The 19,216-nt window shown below is 48.6% G+C and overlaps 1 protein-coding gene across 4 annotated transcripts in view; it reads right to left on the reverse strand.

Annotated features, from left to right (window-relative positions):
* FSD1L (fibronectin type III and SPRY domain containing 1 like) overlaps positions 1–8,608 on the reverse strand; it is an 83,428-nt gene extending 74,820 nt beyond the window's left edge. For 3 of the 4 annotated variants that reach the window (XM_075594607.1, XM_075594598.1, XM_075594591.1), the window contains exon 1: positions 8,417–8,608. In XM_075594607.1, coding sequence (XP_075450722.1) covers positions 8,417–8,431 — 15 coding nt within the window. In that variant the 5' untranslated portion in view covers positions 8,432–8,608. The remainder of the gene's footprint in view (positions 1–8,416) is intronic. The other variant, XM_075594626.1, reaches the window with a different exon arrangement.
* Between the last annotated feature and the right edge of the window lie 10,608 nt (positions 8,609–19,216).

The raw sequence follows: 19,216 nt of genomic DNA on the forward strand, positions 1-19,216 counted from the left end.
CCCGCTCTGAGGAAGAGGTCGTTGGACTCACGGATCCCTTAACACTGCTCCTGTACCATCCCCTAAGAGTCGTGGCCGACCTAAGCTTGATAATACTGGACTGGTCATGGACATCGATGGGCCCAGTTCACCGGCCCCAGTTGCCCATGCCCTGTCACCAGCCGTGTCACATATGGGCCTTCTCTTTGGCAGCTACAAGCTGAGGCGAGCCAGGCCTAGTTGGGATCTATGGGGGTCTCTGGCCAAGGTCAGGGGCCACTGGCACCTTGAACACATCCTTGTCCGACTGGCGTGGTCCCCTCCGCGCGCGCCAAATGTATCCATCTCCCTTACTCCTGCCTCTGCAGCCCTATTGGCTGTACTTGCCCATGTGGTAGGCATCTCCAGTGGCTGCTGGGCTTGTAGTCCCGTGTGGAGCCTGCCTAATGGCCGCTGCACTCATGCGCGTCGGCTCTATCGCGAATGCGTGAAGGTCCTAAGATGGAGGCCCCCGCTTGCCGGGTATGCCGCGGAGCCCTCTCCACACCTAGCCGGGTCCGCCTGCAGCTCCCGAATCAGTCACTCTCCCGGCAGCTTCCCGGCTACATCTGGATTACATATTATTTAAGGCTGAGAAAGCAGAACCAATCATCAACAATAGCACCCTAAAAATGTTTCAGCTCCTAGTAAAAAAGTAGGCCTTAAATATGCCATGCACTGCAATCCCTATCATTTAGGTTGCTTCATCATTGAAAAATCGTCAGTTTTTAAAATTTCTGTCCGAAGGCCTAATTCTCCTTCTCAATGTTCCCACGCTGCTATTCGTAGGGGTCATTTATGGAATTGTGCTCTACTGTGCAAACAATACAGCTATAATTCAAAGATGCAGTGATCAGGACTCAAAGCAGTTTTTAGATGATCAAATGGAGTACAGTAGATACGAATATGCATGATACGGTGGGTGGAGAAGGAGGGGTAGGGGGAGAGAGATTGGGGGTGACGTGAGCAACTAAACAGAGGTTGCTGCAGAAGGTCTTTGGAAGCAGAACTGTCAATAACCGCTATGCTTCCAAAAGTCACGGCCTACAATGCGTTGCATAGCCCTTGCAGCAGCAGTTCTATGCACTGTGACTATGCTATACTGCAGAAGGAAGGATTAACCGGACAAAATGAAGATGTAAACGGTAAAAAGACGGCTGGAGGGGACAAGTGACTCCATGGCTAACTCGGTAGTGAGATGGGGAGAATCCCTTTCCTCATATAACATGCCTGGGTAAAGAATTAGAATGTTTACAATACCACATAAAACTTCAATTTCAATGTATGCTGTTACATGTCCCATTAACAGTGCTGTCTGATACAGCCAAAGTGAACAGAGCTCCACGTATACAGGAGAGGCCTTTAGGCCACAATTCAATATGCAGGGGAGTTGCAAACACCTTGTTAGCAAAGTATTTACTTTCACTTACATGACGGCATGTTAACACTTTGCAAAGGATGCATTAACAAATTTGCAGCATACTCAAAAGGGGCCTTAAGACAGTCCGCATTGTTTTCCCTTTACAAATTGCCACTCTTGTAAAATCTTGCACAGGTTTTCATGTTTGAGAAAATACCTGAACCACAAAATCCAGATCACTGGATTACACTGAAGGTAAACATCAGGGTTTGGATCAGTCACAGGCTTAAGGCCGCGGTCCCAGTCTGCACTGTAGCATGCACGCCCGGCGGGGTGGCGGCGCGTACACCGTGCTTCACCGCGATCTGTGGAGAGAAGCAGAGATTGCGACGGAGGGGGGAGGGGAGGCACGGGCGGGGGTTTTACAGGGGCGTGACCATGACCTCAGATGGCTGGTTCACCCTCATTGGCTGAACCACCGGGGTGCGTGGTCACGCTCCGTTGCAAGTTGCAAATAAAATTTTGTTGTATTTGGAAAAACCGTCGCAGAGCGCGGCTGCCAAATGCGCGCCAAGGTACCTAGTGGGCCCAGCCCCATTGAGGGGCGGTACTTGTTCGTACAGCGCACGCCGAGCCGTACGCTGTAGAACGCACTGGGACCGCAGCCTTACAGTTACAAAATGAAAAATATATATGCGAGTAAACCAATGATCTCCAGCTGAATGAGAACACAGAAGGAAATGAGTCATGTGTGATATAATGACCACTGAGAAGGTGGATGGGTTTCTGATGTTATAAAAATCTTTGCTGACAGACTTTTTCTGCTCTGCAGTGCACCACAGGCCCTTTGGCATTGGAGGGGTTAAACTACAAACTTGTCAGTTGTATTATAAAAGTGCTCATAATACACAATTTGCCAGACATCTCCTGGAATTACTGGCGGAAAACATTAACTGCAATGTTACAGCACAGTAACAATGTACACTGCAGGATATACTCTTTCAAGCAAATGTCAAACAACGTCCATCCTCCTCCATGGTGACATCGCAGCTGTAGAAGGTCACACAGTACACACTTTCCGCGCTGTCTTGCAACACACAGTTTATTTACTTTAAGACAATGCATCAAATTTTGTAAAAACACACTTACTCCAAAAGTGTTGTGTCACATTAAAGGTTATTAGTAGTGTACACACAATGGGTTAAATCCACAAAACTTTGTTACCTATATCACCTATAGTAAAAAGGTGACACACTGCACTCAGTTGAATGTCATTACCCAGAATCCCAGCTGCAGTGGAAGCACTGTATACTAAGGTAACAGGAAAAAGCAGGGCTGTCAATCTGTCTGATACTGTACATGTGAATGTGCTCGCCAGTCATATCTGTACTTGCCGTTACCTATATCAGCAATGGCTGTTATGTTTCCTTAAGGTTAATGCATGTCATTAAAGCCAATTACATGCAAAAAGCACAACCGTACTACATTTCATTTGCATGGGCTTAATGTCACGTTATTGTAGCATAACGTTGAGTTATCTTCCAATAACGTGATGTTTAGTCTGTCTTATCGTTAGTCCCATCAACCCCAAAATAGGTCTTTAACTCAGGTTGAGAAAGAGAGAAGGAAATAACCCTACGTTAGTTAAATCATACTGAACTGTGCCATTACACCCATCTAAACATTGCAAAAGCTGTTTCTCAAGGTATCAAGGTAGCAACATGATGTTTAGGTATGAACTAACATACATAACAATTGGTCCCTGCGTTAACCTTAACGGACTGCATATAATTTGCTTCTCATCACCAACAGCCATTATAGTTAAAGCTATGTTCTTTAGAGGAGAAAACATGACATAACCTCATATTATTGTCCTTTGACGATGCACGGTTTGTGTTAAAGTGAGGTTAAGTTAGGTTAGTTAGGTTGACATCACGTTAAGTGACTTAACAAAGCTTTGTGGTTCTGGGTACACGTCTCAAGCTTGTCTCTGAAACATCAGATACTTACAAAAGTTAACAAGCAATGCATTCATTGGCCACTTTTGCAGGGAACAAACTGTACAAAATATAGGGGCCTATTTACTAAACTCTCTCACCTGCAAAACAGTGGCGAAACTAACAGAACCATACAGTAGTTAATCAAACAACAGGAATCCCATTGAAAGCAATTGGGGTTTTTCCTTTAATAAACTTTTGCACTTATTTTGCAGCCAGGAGACTTTACGAAATAAACCCCACAGTCTGGCTCAGTAAATAGAAGCACCACTACTTTTTTTATGGAAATGCATATAAACACACATTGGTGCACTTTTTGGCTTCTTCCCTTTTTCAGCGCTATCCCTAAAGCTTTTTGCGCACGCATTACACAGCTTCTATAGCCAAACCACGGTTGGGGAAGTGCAGAACCAACAGCGCATTCTTATATACTGTAGTATATGCATGTTAATGTTGTTTGGTTGGTTGGTTATTTTACCATTAATCATCGATTACTCAGAAACTGTTAAAAAGATCAAATAATTTTCAACTGTAATTCTATGTAGAGAGCGACATACATTGTGATCACTATGTTGTTTGATTTGTCTGTGCATAAACCTGTGAGGATTGGACCTCGGTCCCGCCCCCGTGACGCGTTGGGTGACACCCCTCGCGCAAGCACCGCAGTACTCCTACCACGATCGGACAGACTCCGCCCCCGCACCGCGTCCCAACGGAGGACATCACTGTTCACACTTCACGTCTCCGCCGCAATACCAGGGCCACTAGAGGGGTTAATTCCATCTACAATTATCCTTCTCCTGCACTTCTCCCCACCCCTGTCTATCAGTGGACTGAATATGCACAATGGGGCGGGTTTCATTCGTTACCCTGCAGCTGTCTGCCATGTTACCATTGGCTGCCTGTTCCTTAAATGCTCAGCCAGCCCTGCTGCCAAACTGGCTGAGCATAAACCCAGTGTTTGTTTCGTGTGCTTGCCCCAAGCATCCTGCTGTTGCTTTGCATTCTGCCTCGTCTTTGTTCACCTCTGACCACAGCTTGTACCCGAACCACTACTTTCTCTGACCCCTGGACCTCGGCTACGCACAAGGACCATTCTGACCTCTCTACTTTTGGACCCCGGCTACACACAACGTCCATCCGACTTCTATCATAGACCACGGCAAGTATTACGGCTATTCTGACCTCTCCTACCCTGACCGGGCTACACGACTCTGCAATCCGGACACGGTTGCGCGGCTGTTGGTCGGTGTATTCTAACATCCCCACCTCAGCCCTGAGGTCCCGTCCTGTTTGTGGTGAGCACTCGTTACAAAACCAAACTTTAAAGTCATCACATAAATCAGCACAATATAAACTAACAAGTTGCTTTTCATTTTTTCAAAAACGTTGTTGCTTTTGCTGGATTTTAACCAGTTAATTTGCATCAGCTATGACGCCGGCACCCTCCATTGTATGTGAATGGCAGTGGCCATTTAAATTTCCCGGGGAAGCTCATTTACACCACACGATTTTCAGAATGCAATGACAGAATTTGAAGGCGGCAAAAAACTCTGCACCATGAAAAAAAAGAAAAGTGGAGTTACTGCTTTAACTAGATCCGTGTAATCAATGAAAATACATTATTTCGAAACTGGAGTTATGTTGCACTGCAATAAATCTGAATGGTAACTTAAAGAGGAAACCCAAGCTTGCAAATGTATTTTGTTTTTATATAAATAACAGGATTGAAGCCGAGGGGGTCTCCAGAGCTCAACCCCCATTAATTTCTTCCGGAGATAATTACCTCCGTAGGGGGTGCCCGTCGCCGCTCCGACTCAGCTAGTAGGGATCATATTATGGTTATGCGGGCTGATAGGAAGCCGTGACATAATCTGGTGTGGTTTCCTATTGGCCCACACAACGCTTGGGGCTTTGAAAAGCAGAGAGATACCGGTACACCCTACAGGAGCCAAGTATCTCTGGAAGCAGGGGGTACCGGAAATTAAATTAATGGGTTCATCACCAGAGACCCCCTGCTTCAATCCTATGTTAAAATAAAAGACAATTTGCCTGCTTGGATTGCTTCCTTAATGACTCCATACACTCACCGTACTCAGACAAGCAGAAGGAAGTGTTCCCTGGGCAGTGCATTGCGTGGAAAAAAGATTTCTCGCCTAAAATTACATATGTTGTTGCGTATTACGCATGTTCTTACATTTGGTGCATGTTTCCTTATTCTTTGCACGGTGAGCGTTAAGTTCATACATGTGAATGCATTAGGAATTGTTTGTATCTATTTGTATTTCTCTTTTATGCCAAGAAAAAGTTGATGGACAAATATGGTGCATTTATGGTGCACACTTGGGGTAATATTACATATCATTTACATGCATGTGCCACGGACAACATCGAAACTACAACGCCCATTGTCATTTTTTCTTTATGACATCTGTTACTGCACAACAGATAAAATGCCTAATTACATTGGCACATGGAGAGTTGGAGACTCAATTTCTATTCTTTTGTGAGTGTTTTATGCATACTCCCCCAAATGTGATGGTACTAGGGCATACCATGCACCACTACTGTTTTTATTTTATAACCAAGAGCACCACTTTATTATATATATACACATATATATACACATATATATATATATACATATACATATATATATATACATATACATATATATATATTTTTTTTTTCCAACTTACAATTTTACTTTTGTTTTCCCTTTTTAAAGAAATCAATATATCTTGATCTCCTTCCTATTTTGACAGCATAAACATGGCTTTAATCATCTTTCTAAAATGCAATCCCAAGAGCTTTACCCAAATGTAGATCCTCTTTAAAATCAGACATTACCCCACTATTTTTTTAGAATAACACCACCACTGTCTAGAGCAGCCACCACCTCCTTGGGACACAAAACAACAGTTTAACAAGCAGAGTCTGGCTTTAATATCCACAGCTTGGTTGCCAAATGTGAGTTTGTTTGTTTTTATAGCCGACTAAGGGTTGCATATTATCCTGCAATGGACTGTGAGGATGAACACAAAGCTTCTGGATGCTCTTGTTAAATTATTGAACTGCTTTACAAAACTCCACCTGCTCCACAATGTGATCCATCCTGGGCAAAGGGGGTGGGAGTGACACAGTTGTAAGGAGCTAGAGTCAGACTGGTTCAAACTAAATACACCCAGATCTACTCAACAAGACCAAGGATGACACAGACAGAAGTGATTTTTTCCGGTATCATTGAAAGGCGTTTTACTCAACTCCGCTCTCAAATTACACTGTGATGTATATGAAACGGGAAATTATTTAACCCCCACCAGTGCCTTAGAGTAGCGGTTCGCAAACTGGGGGATGCGCCCCCCCAGGGGGGGCGGGAGAATTTGTAGGGGGGGGGGCACGGCGGTTACAGAGGCCCCACGCTCTTCCTCACGGCATTTAAATTAAATGCCGGGGGAGGCGCGAGGCCTATGTAACTCACTTACCTGCTGCCAGCCTGGTCTTTAGCAACGCGGCGTCATTTGACGGTGCGGGATCATGTGAAGTCACATGTCGCCATGGCAACGCGCGTCAAATGGCGCGCTGGTCACACGTGATGTGACATGACCCACAACATCATTTGACGCTGAGCTGGGTGATGGGGGAGCGAACGCTGCGGCTCCCGGCAAGGGGGCTGCAGCTCAAGAAGTTTGCGCACCCCTGCCTCAGAGGCTTGTAATAGCAAGCCTCAATGGCAGTGGTGCGCCAACTTTTTATTCTGCGCCCCCCCTGCCTACTTTCTCACCCCCCCTTACCTGATAGCTGGCATTTCCTGACATCTTGTGACCCAGCGGCGTCATTTGCGTTGCCGTGGTCGCCAGAAGCCGCCGGAGACCAGGTGAGTTACAGCGACCTCATACGCGCGATCCCCTGGCATTTAATTAAAATGCTTTGGGGATGAGCGCAGGTCCTCTGTAAGCGCCGAGCCACCCCCTGAAAATCTTGCACCCCCTTGCTCTATGGCACTGACGAAGTTACAACTGAAATAATTCTGAAGGAAGATTATAAAACCTGTCACCAGATCCAGTTTTTGATGCCATCTACAAAGGACCAAAACTGCTCAGTCCTACTTAGATCTATCCACTTAGATTGTAAGCTCTTTGAGGCATGGTCTCCTCTTCCCTTATGTTGTCATTCACATTTTTCACGTATTCCCATTTATTTACCTTCTATTGTAATTGTTGTAAAGCATCGTTATATTGTTGGCGCTATAGAAATAAAATTATGCATTCTCGTTTAACACAATCCACCTGCTCCAGCACACAATGGGATGTGCCACCCCTCACACAACCCCCAAACCTCTAAAAGTGAGAAGCGTTGTCCAGCATAAAGGCTATTAAAAGCACAGATTGCGGGTATGGTTACAAGGTGATCATTACATGATGGGTAGGAAGCACACACATTGGGTAGTATTGCGACATGGGAGCATATGTATCAAGGCAAAATTGGTGCATTTCTGGGGCAAACCATTGCTCCACATGCAAGAAGAAAAATCCACTGAAATCAAAAGGATTTTTTTATTTGGATGATGTGGTGCAATTGTTTTGCCACAGAAGCACCCCTTTTGCCTTGACATATGCCCCATGAGGAGCACAGATACATTATAATCATACGCATCCGCCCCACGCCCATAATGATCCAGCACACATCCATCCCTAATAGGAACAAACTGTCACTACACACCAATCTGGCTTCCTCACCCCCTTCAGTGACAATACACTGCATGATGCCCCTTTGGCACTGAAGTGGTTAACCCCTACTGTGCTATTTTGGCCAGCACTGAAGGCCTCCCCATCACCCAATGACTTGAAACCCTTTGGCCAAGTAGCACAGGGAGCGCAGCAATGAATGAAAAGGCTGGTGTGCTATTTATGTGCACAGAAACACATGCACAGAGCTGCACATTGCAAGAGTGTGTGTACAAAGGGAAATGGGTGTGGGTGGAAGGGGAGGTGTGTGGTGGCAAGTATACAAGATTGAACTCCTTTTTACAATCTCTTACTTTTTGTGTGTCCATGGCCAGGTCGGTGCTCCTCAAGTCTTTTGTGGAAGAGGATGCGTTGAAGTGGATTTGGGCGACCTGACTTGTCTTAGTGAGCAGCCCCAGCTCCTCCTCCTTCCCTTCAGCTGCTGCAGCTCCCAGCAAGTGCAGGACCAGAGAGCCAGCAGGCCGACCACAGAGACTACACGGAGGGCGGCGCTAGAGCGTCCTCTGCCTGTACCATAGAGGAGTCAGAGAGTGTCACTGACGTGGAACCAGTGTTTGGGCATGAAGCAACTGGCGGCCATCTTAGCTGAGGGCAAGCTTTTCTTCTCTCCTGCTGGGAAGGGAAATGTGTAAAAACAGGGATACAAGGTGCACTACCAAATGACAGTAAAGGTGAAAGGTACACTCACAAATATTATAGCAGAGGTGAAAAGTGTACTCACACATATGATATCAATAGCAACATGCATACATTTAGCAAGAGTTGACAGTTCTGTAGTAGAAATGTGCAAAATGCAATGCAGTCGCAAAATATTTCACATTTTTCACCCCTATTTAGTTTCCTTGCGAAATGTTTAGCGGAACAACATTTTGCAAAGATCACAAAATTCACCGTTTTGCTAATACTAACAATAATCATACCACAAGTATGTAATAACGGCTTTACTGAACACATATCTTATACCTATACCACACAGTATATAGGACTCCCAACCCCAATACACCAAATGAGTGTCCCCACAGTACAAAGGGTATTTGGCACCAATACCCTGAGCATAGGATGAGGAGGGGGTGAGAGGATGTGGAGGGGGGGGGGTGAGAGGATGTGGAGGGGGGGGGGGTGAGAGGATGTGGAGGGGGGGGGGTGAGAGGATGTGGAGGGGGGGGGTGAGAGGATGTGGGGGGAGGGGTGAGAGGATGTGGGGGGGGGGGGGTGAGAGGATGGGGGGGGGGGGGGGTGAGAGGATGTGGAGGGGGGGGTGAGAGGATGTGGAGGGGGGGGTGAGAGGATGTGGAGGGGGAGGGGGGCGGAGTATGCTGATGACTATGATCACCTGAAAGAGCTGCTGTTATTTCAATACGGGTTTACCCCTGAAGCCTATCGGGGTAAATTCCGGCTGGAAGAGAGACAGCCCCTGGAGTCCTATGTTACCTACGTGACCTGCATGGCTTTGTACGGGATCCGATGGGTGGAGGGCTATGAGGCACAGACTTACCATCGCCTGCTGGACCTCATCTTTCAGGAGCAGCTCATGCAGCAGTGCCCACCGGCAGTGAGGGCTTGGGTGTATGACAAAAAGCCCAAGACTTACCATGATGCGGCGAGGCTCGCAGACGATTATGTGGCCAGCCGAGCCCTGATGCCTGCCAAGGCGGCAGCCCCGGCCAAAAAGTCTGCCAGTGCCCCCCAATGGACTCAGGAGCCGCCTGCGGGCAGCAGTCCACCGAAGGCGGGGGAGCTCCGGCACAGCGCCGGTACTACAACTGTAACCGCACTGGTCACATTAGACCAGATTGCCCGGAACCCCTGCATTCCGGCGGACCCCATCAGGGGCAATGCGCCCCAGCTGTGAAGCCGGTAGCCCGCGTGCGGGTGGCTTCCACCAAACTCCCATCGAGACGTCCCATGCAAGGCCTGTCCCGGTTTCATCGGTGCCTACAGCCAGGAGCGGAGGACATCTCAGCACAGACCAGCATCAGACAGATGGCCAGAGCGGACATCTCATCCCCGGTCACAGTCGGTGACCGGCAAGCAGTCGGCTTGATGGATTCAGGGGCTGCAGTGACCCTGGTCTGACCTGATATGGTCCGGCCAGAGGAATTGCTCCCAGGACCTGGGATGCAGATCACTGTGGCCGACAGAGAGCCATGTTTCCTGCAAGTTGCCAGGATCTTTTTGGATTGGGGGGAGGGACAGTGTGTGCGGGAGGTGGGGGTTTTGCCCGGTTTGGATGCTGAGGTTCTTCTTGGCAACAATCTGGGACCGATGACCTGCACCTATGACCGGGTGCCCAGACTCGCTGCGGTGGCGGCGGTTACCCGGAGCCAGACAGCGGCAATGGTGGCAGCGCCAGTCCCCCTGCCTTTGGGACCAACGATAGCGGAGGGCGCTGAGGAGCCCGGGGAGGTAAGCCAGGATCAGTTGCAACCACAGACTGACTTACTGTTCCCCCTCACCCTTCCCCATTCTCCAGACAATGACATGACTGGGGGGTGGCCAGAATTAGGGGCCCAGTTTAGGGAGGCAGTAAAGGCAGACTCTACCCTGGCCGGCGTGAGACTTCGGGCGTCCGAGTCTCAGGCAGGGGAGGGCACTGAGCACTGCCTATGTCATAAGGGACTCCTGTATAGAGAAGCAGGGACCCGGGTATAGAGGAGGGATTGACCGGTAAGTGACAGCTAGTAGTACCCCAGGGGTACCGACAGCAACTGTTACGGGTAGCTCACTCTATTCCGTTAGCGGGGCATCAGGGGGTCAACAGGACACGAGCCCGGTTATTACAGCGTTACTACTGGCCGGGGCATCCCAGGATGTGGGCACTTTCTGCCGTTCCTGTGACGCCTGCCAGCGGGTAGGTAAGGTGGGCGGCCATGTGAAGGCACCCCCGAAACCCCTACCGGTAATAGGGGAACCCTTCCAGAAGGTAGCGATGGACCTTGTAGGACCCCTTATGATTCTTAGCAGGTCAGGGAAGTGCTACATCCTCACGGTGGTGGATTTTGCCACCCGGTACCACCATAGATGCCAAGGCAGTAGCAGCAGCATTGCTGAACATTTTTTCTAGGGTAGGTTTCCCTAGTGAGATCCTAACCGATCAAGGGTCGCAGTTCATGAGTGAACTGTTACATTGTCTCTGGGATGCATGCGGTGTACAGCACCGGCGCACTACCCCTTACCATCCCCAGACAAACGGATTATGTGAGAGGTTCAACGGTACCCTGAAGCAGATGCTTCGGACCTTTATAGAGGCGGAGAGGAAAGACTGGGAGATTCATTTACAGCACTTGCTGTTTGCCTACTGAGAGGTACCGAAGGAATCTACAGGCTTCTCCCCCTTCGAGCTACTATATGGCCGCAGGGTACGTGGACCTCTGGACCTATTCCATGAGGGATGGGAGGGGGAGGCTACTGCTACTGATGCTTCAGTGATCCAGTATGTAGTAGATCTCCAAGACCAGTTAGAGATGCTCATGGGGGTGGCCCAGGACCACCTCAGGGCCACTCAGACCAAGCAGAAGCAATGGTATGACCGGAATGCCCATAGCAGGGAATTCATCCCAGGACAGCTGGTGCTTGTTCTCAAACCCACTCGGGAGAACAAGTTGATGGCTGCCTGGTTGGGACCGTACCCGGTTATCCGAAAGGTGAATGAGTACAATTATGTTGTACAGGTAGAGCCAGAGAGGCACAAGACATATCACATTAATATGTTAAAAGAGTACAGAGCACCGAGTATGGGAGCAGTAATGGCCATTTGTAGCCCACTGCTGGAGGATCCGGCGAGCAATGCTCTGCCTGATCTCCTAGGGGAGGCTAGGCAGGGAAACACTGTGGAACAGGTGGAGATAGGGGCACCGTTAAGTGCTAGGCAGAAGGGAGAAGCCAGGGACATGCTAGCTAAGTATAGGACCCTCTTCACTGACATGCCAGGGAACACACATCTCACAAAACACCCAGTGCACACAGGGGACCTGCAACCTCTGCATAAGCATGCTTATAGAGTGTCAGCAGAGGTCAAGACCAGTATAGAGAGGGAGATAGAGGAGATGCTGACCCTAGGGGTAATTACCCTGTCCCAGAGCCCTTGGGCTAGTTAGTCCATTAGTCCTAGTCCCCAAGAAGGACAAGACCACCCGGTTTTGTGTGGACTACCGCTTGCTCAATGCTGGGACGCTGTCAGATGCCTACCCCATGCGCCGCATGGATTAGTTACTGGATGAACTCGCGGGGGCAAAGTACTGTATCTGACCACCATGGATTTGAGCAAAGGCTATTGGCAAATCCCACTGACCCTGGAGGCTAGGGAGAAGTCAGCATTCATCACTCCAAGTGGCCTCTATGAGTTTTTAATGATGCCATTTGGGATGAAGAATGCCCCGGCTATCTTCCAACGCCTGGTCAATCGGTTACTGGAAGGGATGCAGAGCTACAGTATGCCAGGGCTTACTTAGATGACATTGCTATCTTTAGTAATTCCTGGGAATCCCACCTAGGACATGTAGCTGTGGTGCTGGATAGGATTAGGGAGGCTGGGCTGACCTTGAAACCTCCAAAATGTATGGTAGGGATGGCAGAGGTCCTGTACTTAGGGCACAGGGTGGGTGGAGGACACCTCAAACCAGAGCCAGCCAAGGTAGAAGCCATAGTTCAGTGGCCTGTTCCAAAAACCAAGAAACAGGTCATGGCATTTTTGGGCACCGCAGGGTACTATAGGAAGTTTGTCCCACAGTACAGCGCCGTGGCCAAACCCCTGACTGATTTCACCAGAAAGCAACTGCCTGTGCTTATCACCTGGACTCCTGCCTGTGAAACTGCGTTTCAGGCACTGAAAACTGCGCTTGCTGGGGCCCCCATACTGGCTGCCCCGGACTATACCAAACATTTTCTTATCCAGACTGATGCCTCAGACTTTGGCGTTGGGGCTGTGTTGAGCCAGGTGGGGGAAGACGGCAGAGAGCATCCTGTGGTGTACCTCAGCCGCAAACTACTCCCAAGGGAGGTGGCATATGCCACAATTGAGAAGGAGTGCTTGGCCATTGTGTGGGCACTCAAGAAGCTCCAACCCTATGTGTATGTGTTCACCATTGAAAGTCTATGGCGGTGGAGCCCGTTGTTTTCAATGGGGAATAAGTGAAAAGCTGAGATTTATTCTACAGCGGAGAAATTTGTACAGTATTATAAGAATAAGCAGTTTATTTTGTATTTGTGTATCTCCAGTTCTGTAGGTCGCAGCGGGTTGAAATTTGGCCACTATGGTGAGTCAGTTCTGGCATTAAGAACTGGGCCATTTCGACCCGCTGGACCCAACCGAACCGGATATTTTAATATGGTTGTATATTAAGAACCATACTGTATTTCAGAGCGGGAACAAAAGCCTGCGAAGATTCCTGCAAACTAAGGAATGCAAATGGTCAGGGGGGCGACCCAATGTGTAAGAACCAGGCCCTGATCAAAAGACTCAGCCACTCTAACTGTTTACATAAGGGCGGAGAAGCGTGAAGCTGGAGTGGTTTGTAAGTGCTATAACTCACACCTACAAACAAAGGATATCCTGCCAGATACCCCATCTGGCAGACTGCCCGGCGCCCCTGATTTGGGTGTGGGGCTACAGAAATGAGAACCTCAGGGTCCCAGTACGCATGTGCCATCTAGCTGGGGGGCGTGGGTTAATAATGTTCCCACGTTTGAGATTGGGTGCCGATAATTGTTCTCCAATAGTCTGCACTCAATAATAAGAATAGGGTTGCAAAGATATATAAACTGTTGTCAACCCTACAGTCTTTGTCTTCTTGATACATCTTGATTGTTACCTGATTGCTGGAGAATTGCTATGTGACTACTTCTTCATTCCAACCCCTAAGTAAGTGTTACCTTCTTGTCTGTTAATTGTACTATATTGCTGTGTTCACCTATCTAAGGAATAAATATACTTTATTATATCTAAGCCTCGTTCAGTTCAACCCAGTTATTTGGTGTATATTAGATCTTGTCATAAGTTACGGTGACAGGGGTGAGGTAGGATGAGGAGGGGGTGAGGTAGGATGAAGAGGGAGTGAGGTAGGATGAGGAGGGGGTGAGGTAGGATGAGGAGGGGTGAGGTAGGATGAGGAGGGGTGAGGTAGGATGAGGAGGGGGTGAGGTAGGATGAGGAGGAGGTGAGGTAGGATGAGGAGGGGGTGAGGCAGGATGAGGAGGGGTTGAGGTAGGATGAGGGGGTGAGGTAGGATGAGGAGGGGGTGAGGTAAGATGAGGAGGGGGTGAGGTAGGGTGAGGAGGGGTGAGGTAGGATGAGGAGGGAGGTGAGATGATGAGGAGGGAGGTGAGATGATGAGGAGGGAGGTAAGATGATGATGATGAAGAGGAGGGAGGTGAGAGAGAGGCTGAGGAGTGAGGGTGAGAGAATGAGGAGGGGGTGAGGGAGGATGCGGAGGGGGATGAGGGAGGATGAGGAAGGGGTGAGGGAGGATGAGGAGGGGGGGTGAGAGAAGATGAGGTGGGGGGGTGAGAGAGGATGAGGAGGGGTGAGGGAGGATAAGGAGGGGGTGAGAGGATTAAGAGGGGTGAGAGGATGAGGAGGGCGGGGTGAGAGGATGAGGAGAGAGTGAGGGAGAATAAGGAGGGGGTGAGGGAGGATGAGGAGGGGATGAAAGGATTAAGAGGGGTGAGAGGATGAGGAGGGATGAGAGGATGAGGAGGGGTGAGAGGATGAGAAGGGGTGAGAGGATGAGGAGGGGGGTGAGAAAATGAGCAGGGGTGAGAAAATGAGGAGGGGGTGAGAGGGTGAGGAGGGGGGTAAGATGATGAGGAGGGGGGTAAGATGATGAGGCAGGTGAGAGAGATGAGGAGGGTGAGGTGAGGAGGGGGTGAGAGAGGATGAGGATGGGGGTGAGAGAGGATGAGAAGGAAGAGTGAGAGTGGATGAGGAGGGGGAGTGAGAGGATGAGAAGTGGGGTGAGAGAATGAGGAGAGGGTGAGAGAGAAGATGAGGAGAGGCTGAGAGAAGATGAGGAGGGAGGGCGAGAGAAATAAATTGCTGTCAGTATTATCTTTGACTACAACACTGATTCATTTAAAGAAACCTGTTGAGAGGATGAGTAGGGCAGTGAGAGGATGAGGAGGGGGATTAGAGAGGATGAGGAGAGGGGTGAGGGAGGATGTGGTGGAGGGGTCTGAGGTTGATGAGGGGTTGGGAGGATGAGGAGGGGGTGAGGAAGGAGGATGAGAAGGGGTGAGGGAGGATTAGTAGGGTGTGAGAGGATTAGGAAGGGGTTCTATTGTATGTCTTTATTTATATAGCGCCATTAATGTACATAGCGCTTCACAGTAGTAATACATGTGGTAATCAAATAAATAACAGATAATATAAATAACAGATCATGGGAATAAGTGCTTCAGACATAAAAGTAACATTAAGGAAGAGGAGTCCCTGCTCCGAGGAGCTTACAGTCTAATTGGTAGGTAGGGAGAACGTACAGAGACAGTAGGAGGGAGTTCTGGTAAGTGCGTCTGCAGGGGGCCAAGCTTTATGTATCATGTGTTCAGAATATCCACAGTGCTATTCATATGCTTCTTTAAGCAAGTGTGTCTTAAGGTGAGTTTTAAAGGTGGATAGAGAGGGTGCTAGTCGGGTGCTGAGGGGAAGGGCGACAGGTGAGAGGCAGGAAGGCCGGACAGCAGGAGGTTACAGTAATCAAGACGGGAGAGAATGAGGGCCTTAGTCAGAGTTTTAGCAGTCGAGCAACAGAGGAAAGGGCGTATCTTTGTTATATTGCGGAGGAAAAAGCAACAGGTTTTAGAAATGTTTTGAATGTGAGGGGCAAATGTGAGAGAGGAGTCAAGTGTGACCCCTAGGCAGCGTGCTTGGGCTACTCGGTGAATGATCATAGTTCCAACAGTAATGTGGAAGAAGGTAGTAGGGCCAGGTTTGGGAGGAAGTATGAGGAGCTCTGTTTTAGCCATATTGAGTTTAAGGCGGCGGAGGGCCATCCAGGATGATATAGCAGAGAGACATTCAGAAACTTTGGTTTGTACAGCAGGTGTAAGGTCAGGTGTTGAAAAGTATATTTGTGTGTCGTCAGCATAGAGGTGATAATTAAACCCAAAAGATGTTATTAGGTCACCTAGAGAGAGTGTGTACAGAGAAAAGAGAAGAGGTCCCAGGACAGAGCCCTGGGGTACCCCCACAGAGAGATCAATAGAGGAGGAGGAGGTGTTAGCAGAAGAGACACTGAAAGTACGATGGGAGAGGTAGGATGAGATCCAGGATAGAGCTTTGTTCCGAATACCAAGAGTATGGAGAATGTGAAGGAGAAGAGGGTGGTCCACGGTGTCAAATGCTGCAGAGAGGTCGAGTAATATGAGCAGAGTTTAATGACCTCTGTCTTTGGCAGCATGGAGGTCGTCAGTTATTTTAGTGAGGGCTGTTTCCGTGGAGTGAGCAGTGCGGAAGCCAGATTGTAGAGGGTCTAGGAGAGAATAGGTGTTGAGAAAATGGAGCAAGCGAGAGAATACAAGACGTTCAAGGAGTTTAGAGGCAAAAGGCAGGAGGGAGATAGGACGATAGTTAGTAAGACAGGTAGGGTCAAGCTTGCTTTTTTTGACTAATGGTATGACTGTTGCATGTTTGAAGGAGGATGGAAAGGTTCCAGAGCAGAGGGAGGAGTTAAAAATGTGTGTGAGCGTAGGGATTATAGTAGGAGCAAGAGGTTTTAGGAGATGGAAGGGAATGGGGTCAAGAGGGCAAGTGGTAGAGGGAGAAGAGGCGATCAACAGCGACACATCCTCCTCTGAGACAGTGGAAAAAGAGTCAAGGAAGGCAGGAGGAGAGTTAGGAAGAGGTGTAGGATGGGAGGAAGAAACACAGGGTATGTTCTGCCGTATGGATTCCACCTTTTCCTTAAGATAGTCAGCAAAGTACTGAGCGAAGATGGAGGAAGGAAAGACAGCTGAGGGTGGTTTGAGTAGAGTATCAAAGACAGAGAACAGTCGGCGTGGGTTAGACTTGTGCATGTTGATTAGTGAAGAAAAGTAGGCTTGTTTAGCTTGCGAGAGGGCAGAGTTGAAACAGGATAGCATAAATTTGTAGTGGAGAAAGTCTGCGAGAGTATGAGATTTCCTCCAGAGGCGTTCAGAGGAACGAGTGGAGGAACGCAGCATGCGCGTGTGGGAATTTAGCCAGGGTCTAGGGTTAGAAGGGCGAGGGCGGCAGAGAGAAAGCGGGGCATGTAGATCAAGAGAGGAGGACAAGGCAGAGTTGTAGTTCCTGACCAGGTTGTCAGGGTCTGTAGCAGAGCTGAGAGAGGAGAGGGAGGAGCGTAAAGTGGACTCAAAGTCAGGTAAGTGAATAGAGCGCAGGTTTCTGCAGAACCGGGGGGTAGACGGAGGTGGAGAAGGGAGAAGCGAGATAGAGAGAATGAGATGAGGTGATGGTCAGAGAGAGGAAAAGGGGAAATGGAGAAATCGGAGTGAGAGAAGTTTTTAGTGAAAACCAGGTCTAAGTAGTGGCCATCCTTGTGGGTGCTGGCTGCAGTCCACTGTTGTAGGCCAAAAAAAGAGGTTAGAGAAAGAAAGCGGGAAGCCCAAGGGAGAGAGGGGTCATCAATGTGGCAATTGAAGTCCCCAAGGAGAGTCTGAGGAGAGAAAGAAAGAGAGCCAGGATTCAAAGTGAGAGAGAAAGGCAGAAGGGGGATGAGTAGAGGTAGGTGGGCGATAGATGACCACCACATGGACTGGAAAAGGAGAGAAAATCTGGACAGTGTGAGCCTCAAAGGAGGGAAAAGCAAGAAATGGAGGAATAGGAAGGGTTCGGTAGCGGCAGAGAGAGGAGAGTAGGAGCCCCACGCCTCCACCCCTGCCATCAGTGCGCGGAGTGTGGGAGAAGGAAAGGCCACCATAGGAGAGGGCAGCTTCCAGAGCAGAGTCAGACTGAGTGAGCCAGGTCTCAGTTATAGCAAATAGGAGCAGAGAATGAGAGAGAAAAAAGTAATGTACAGAGAGGAACTTGTTAGAAAGGGAGCGAGCATTCCAAAGGGCACAGGAGAAAGGGAGAGAGGAGGGATGGTGGCAGGGGATGGGTATGAGGTTGGAGGGGTTGACATCAGAGGGAGTAGAGTTTGCAATTGGCAGGCGAGGACGAGCGCATGTAGGAATAAGGCAGGGACCAGGATTGGGAGAGATATCCCCAGAAGCAAGGAGGAGAAGCATGGATAGAAAGAGGATGTGCGAGGATGATTTGTAGGGGTGTTTTTTAGTGCAGGGGATATAGCTGTGTGGTGTCAGAGGACGCACGTAAGAAAGGAGTTCATTTGAACAGAGAAGTGGTAAAGGAAGGAGTCATGGAGATATATGAATAGAGTTAGGGACATACTGAGGCTGGTAAAAAGAAGTGCATAATTTGAGAAGTGAAGTCACAGCAAATATAAATGGTAAAGGCAGCATCACAGCAGTAATGATGCAGTCTGGTATTGATGATCTCCCCTATCCAGCGTAGTACAAATGCAGGAATCAGGGCCAGATGGTGTGTCCACTTCCTCACTTCTTTTGAACTTCCTTTTAAACTTGAGTTGTTCAGTAGTCCGGCCACTTGGATATGGGCTGCAGGCAGCATAAGGCTTTTCTATCTGGGGTTATATAGGCCTAAAAAGTCACCTGACAGTGTAGTTCCGTCTGCTTAATTAGCACATCTGAGGGACATTCAAACAGATGATTTTCTACACGGGGTGTTCCCTGCCTAGGTGTAAACGCTTCATTTGATTAGGGGTAGACAGAAAACAGCATTCAAATATGGATTTTACCTAACATTGTATCACTTGCATATACTATAATACAGCAAAGGCTTCAATGAGAGGATTTAGAGATGGTTCTGACCTGAGGAGAGAAGAAGGATAAGATCCATTAGGGTAAGAGTTCCTTCCTTTTAAACTTGAGTTGTTCAGTAGTCCTGCCACTTATAATGGGCCACTTGAATATGGGCTACAGAGGATGAGGAGGGGGGTGAGAAGATGAGAAGTGGGGGCACTCTGCGCGTCACGGCCGTCTCAGCCTTTTTTGATGCTTTGAGGCCACTGTACCCAATCTCCTGAGAAGCCCTGATT

This window comes from Ascaphus truei, chromosome 1 (assembly GCF_040206685.1).
Source record: "Ascaphus truei isolate aAscTru1 chromosome 1, aAscTru1.hap1, whole genome shotgun sequence".
Lineage (NCBI taxonomy): Eukaryota > Metazoa > Chordata > Amphibia > Anura > Ascaphidae > Ascaphus > Ascaphus truei.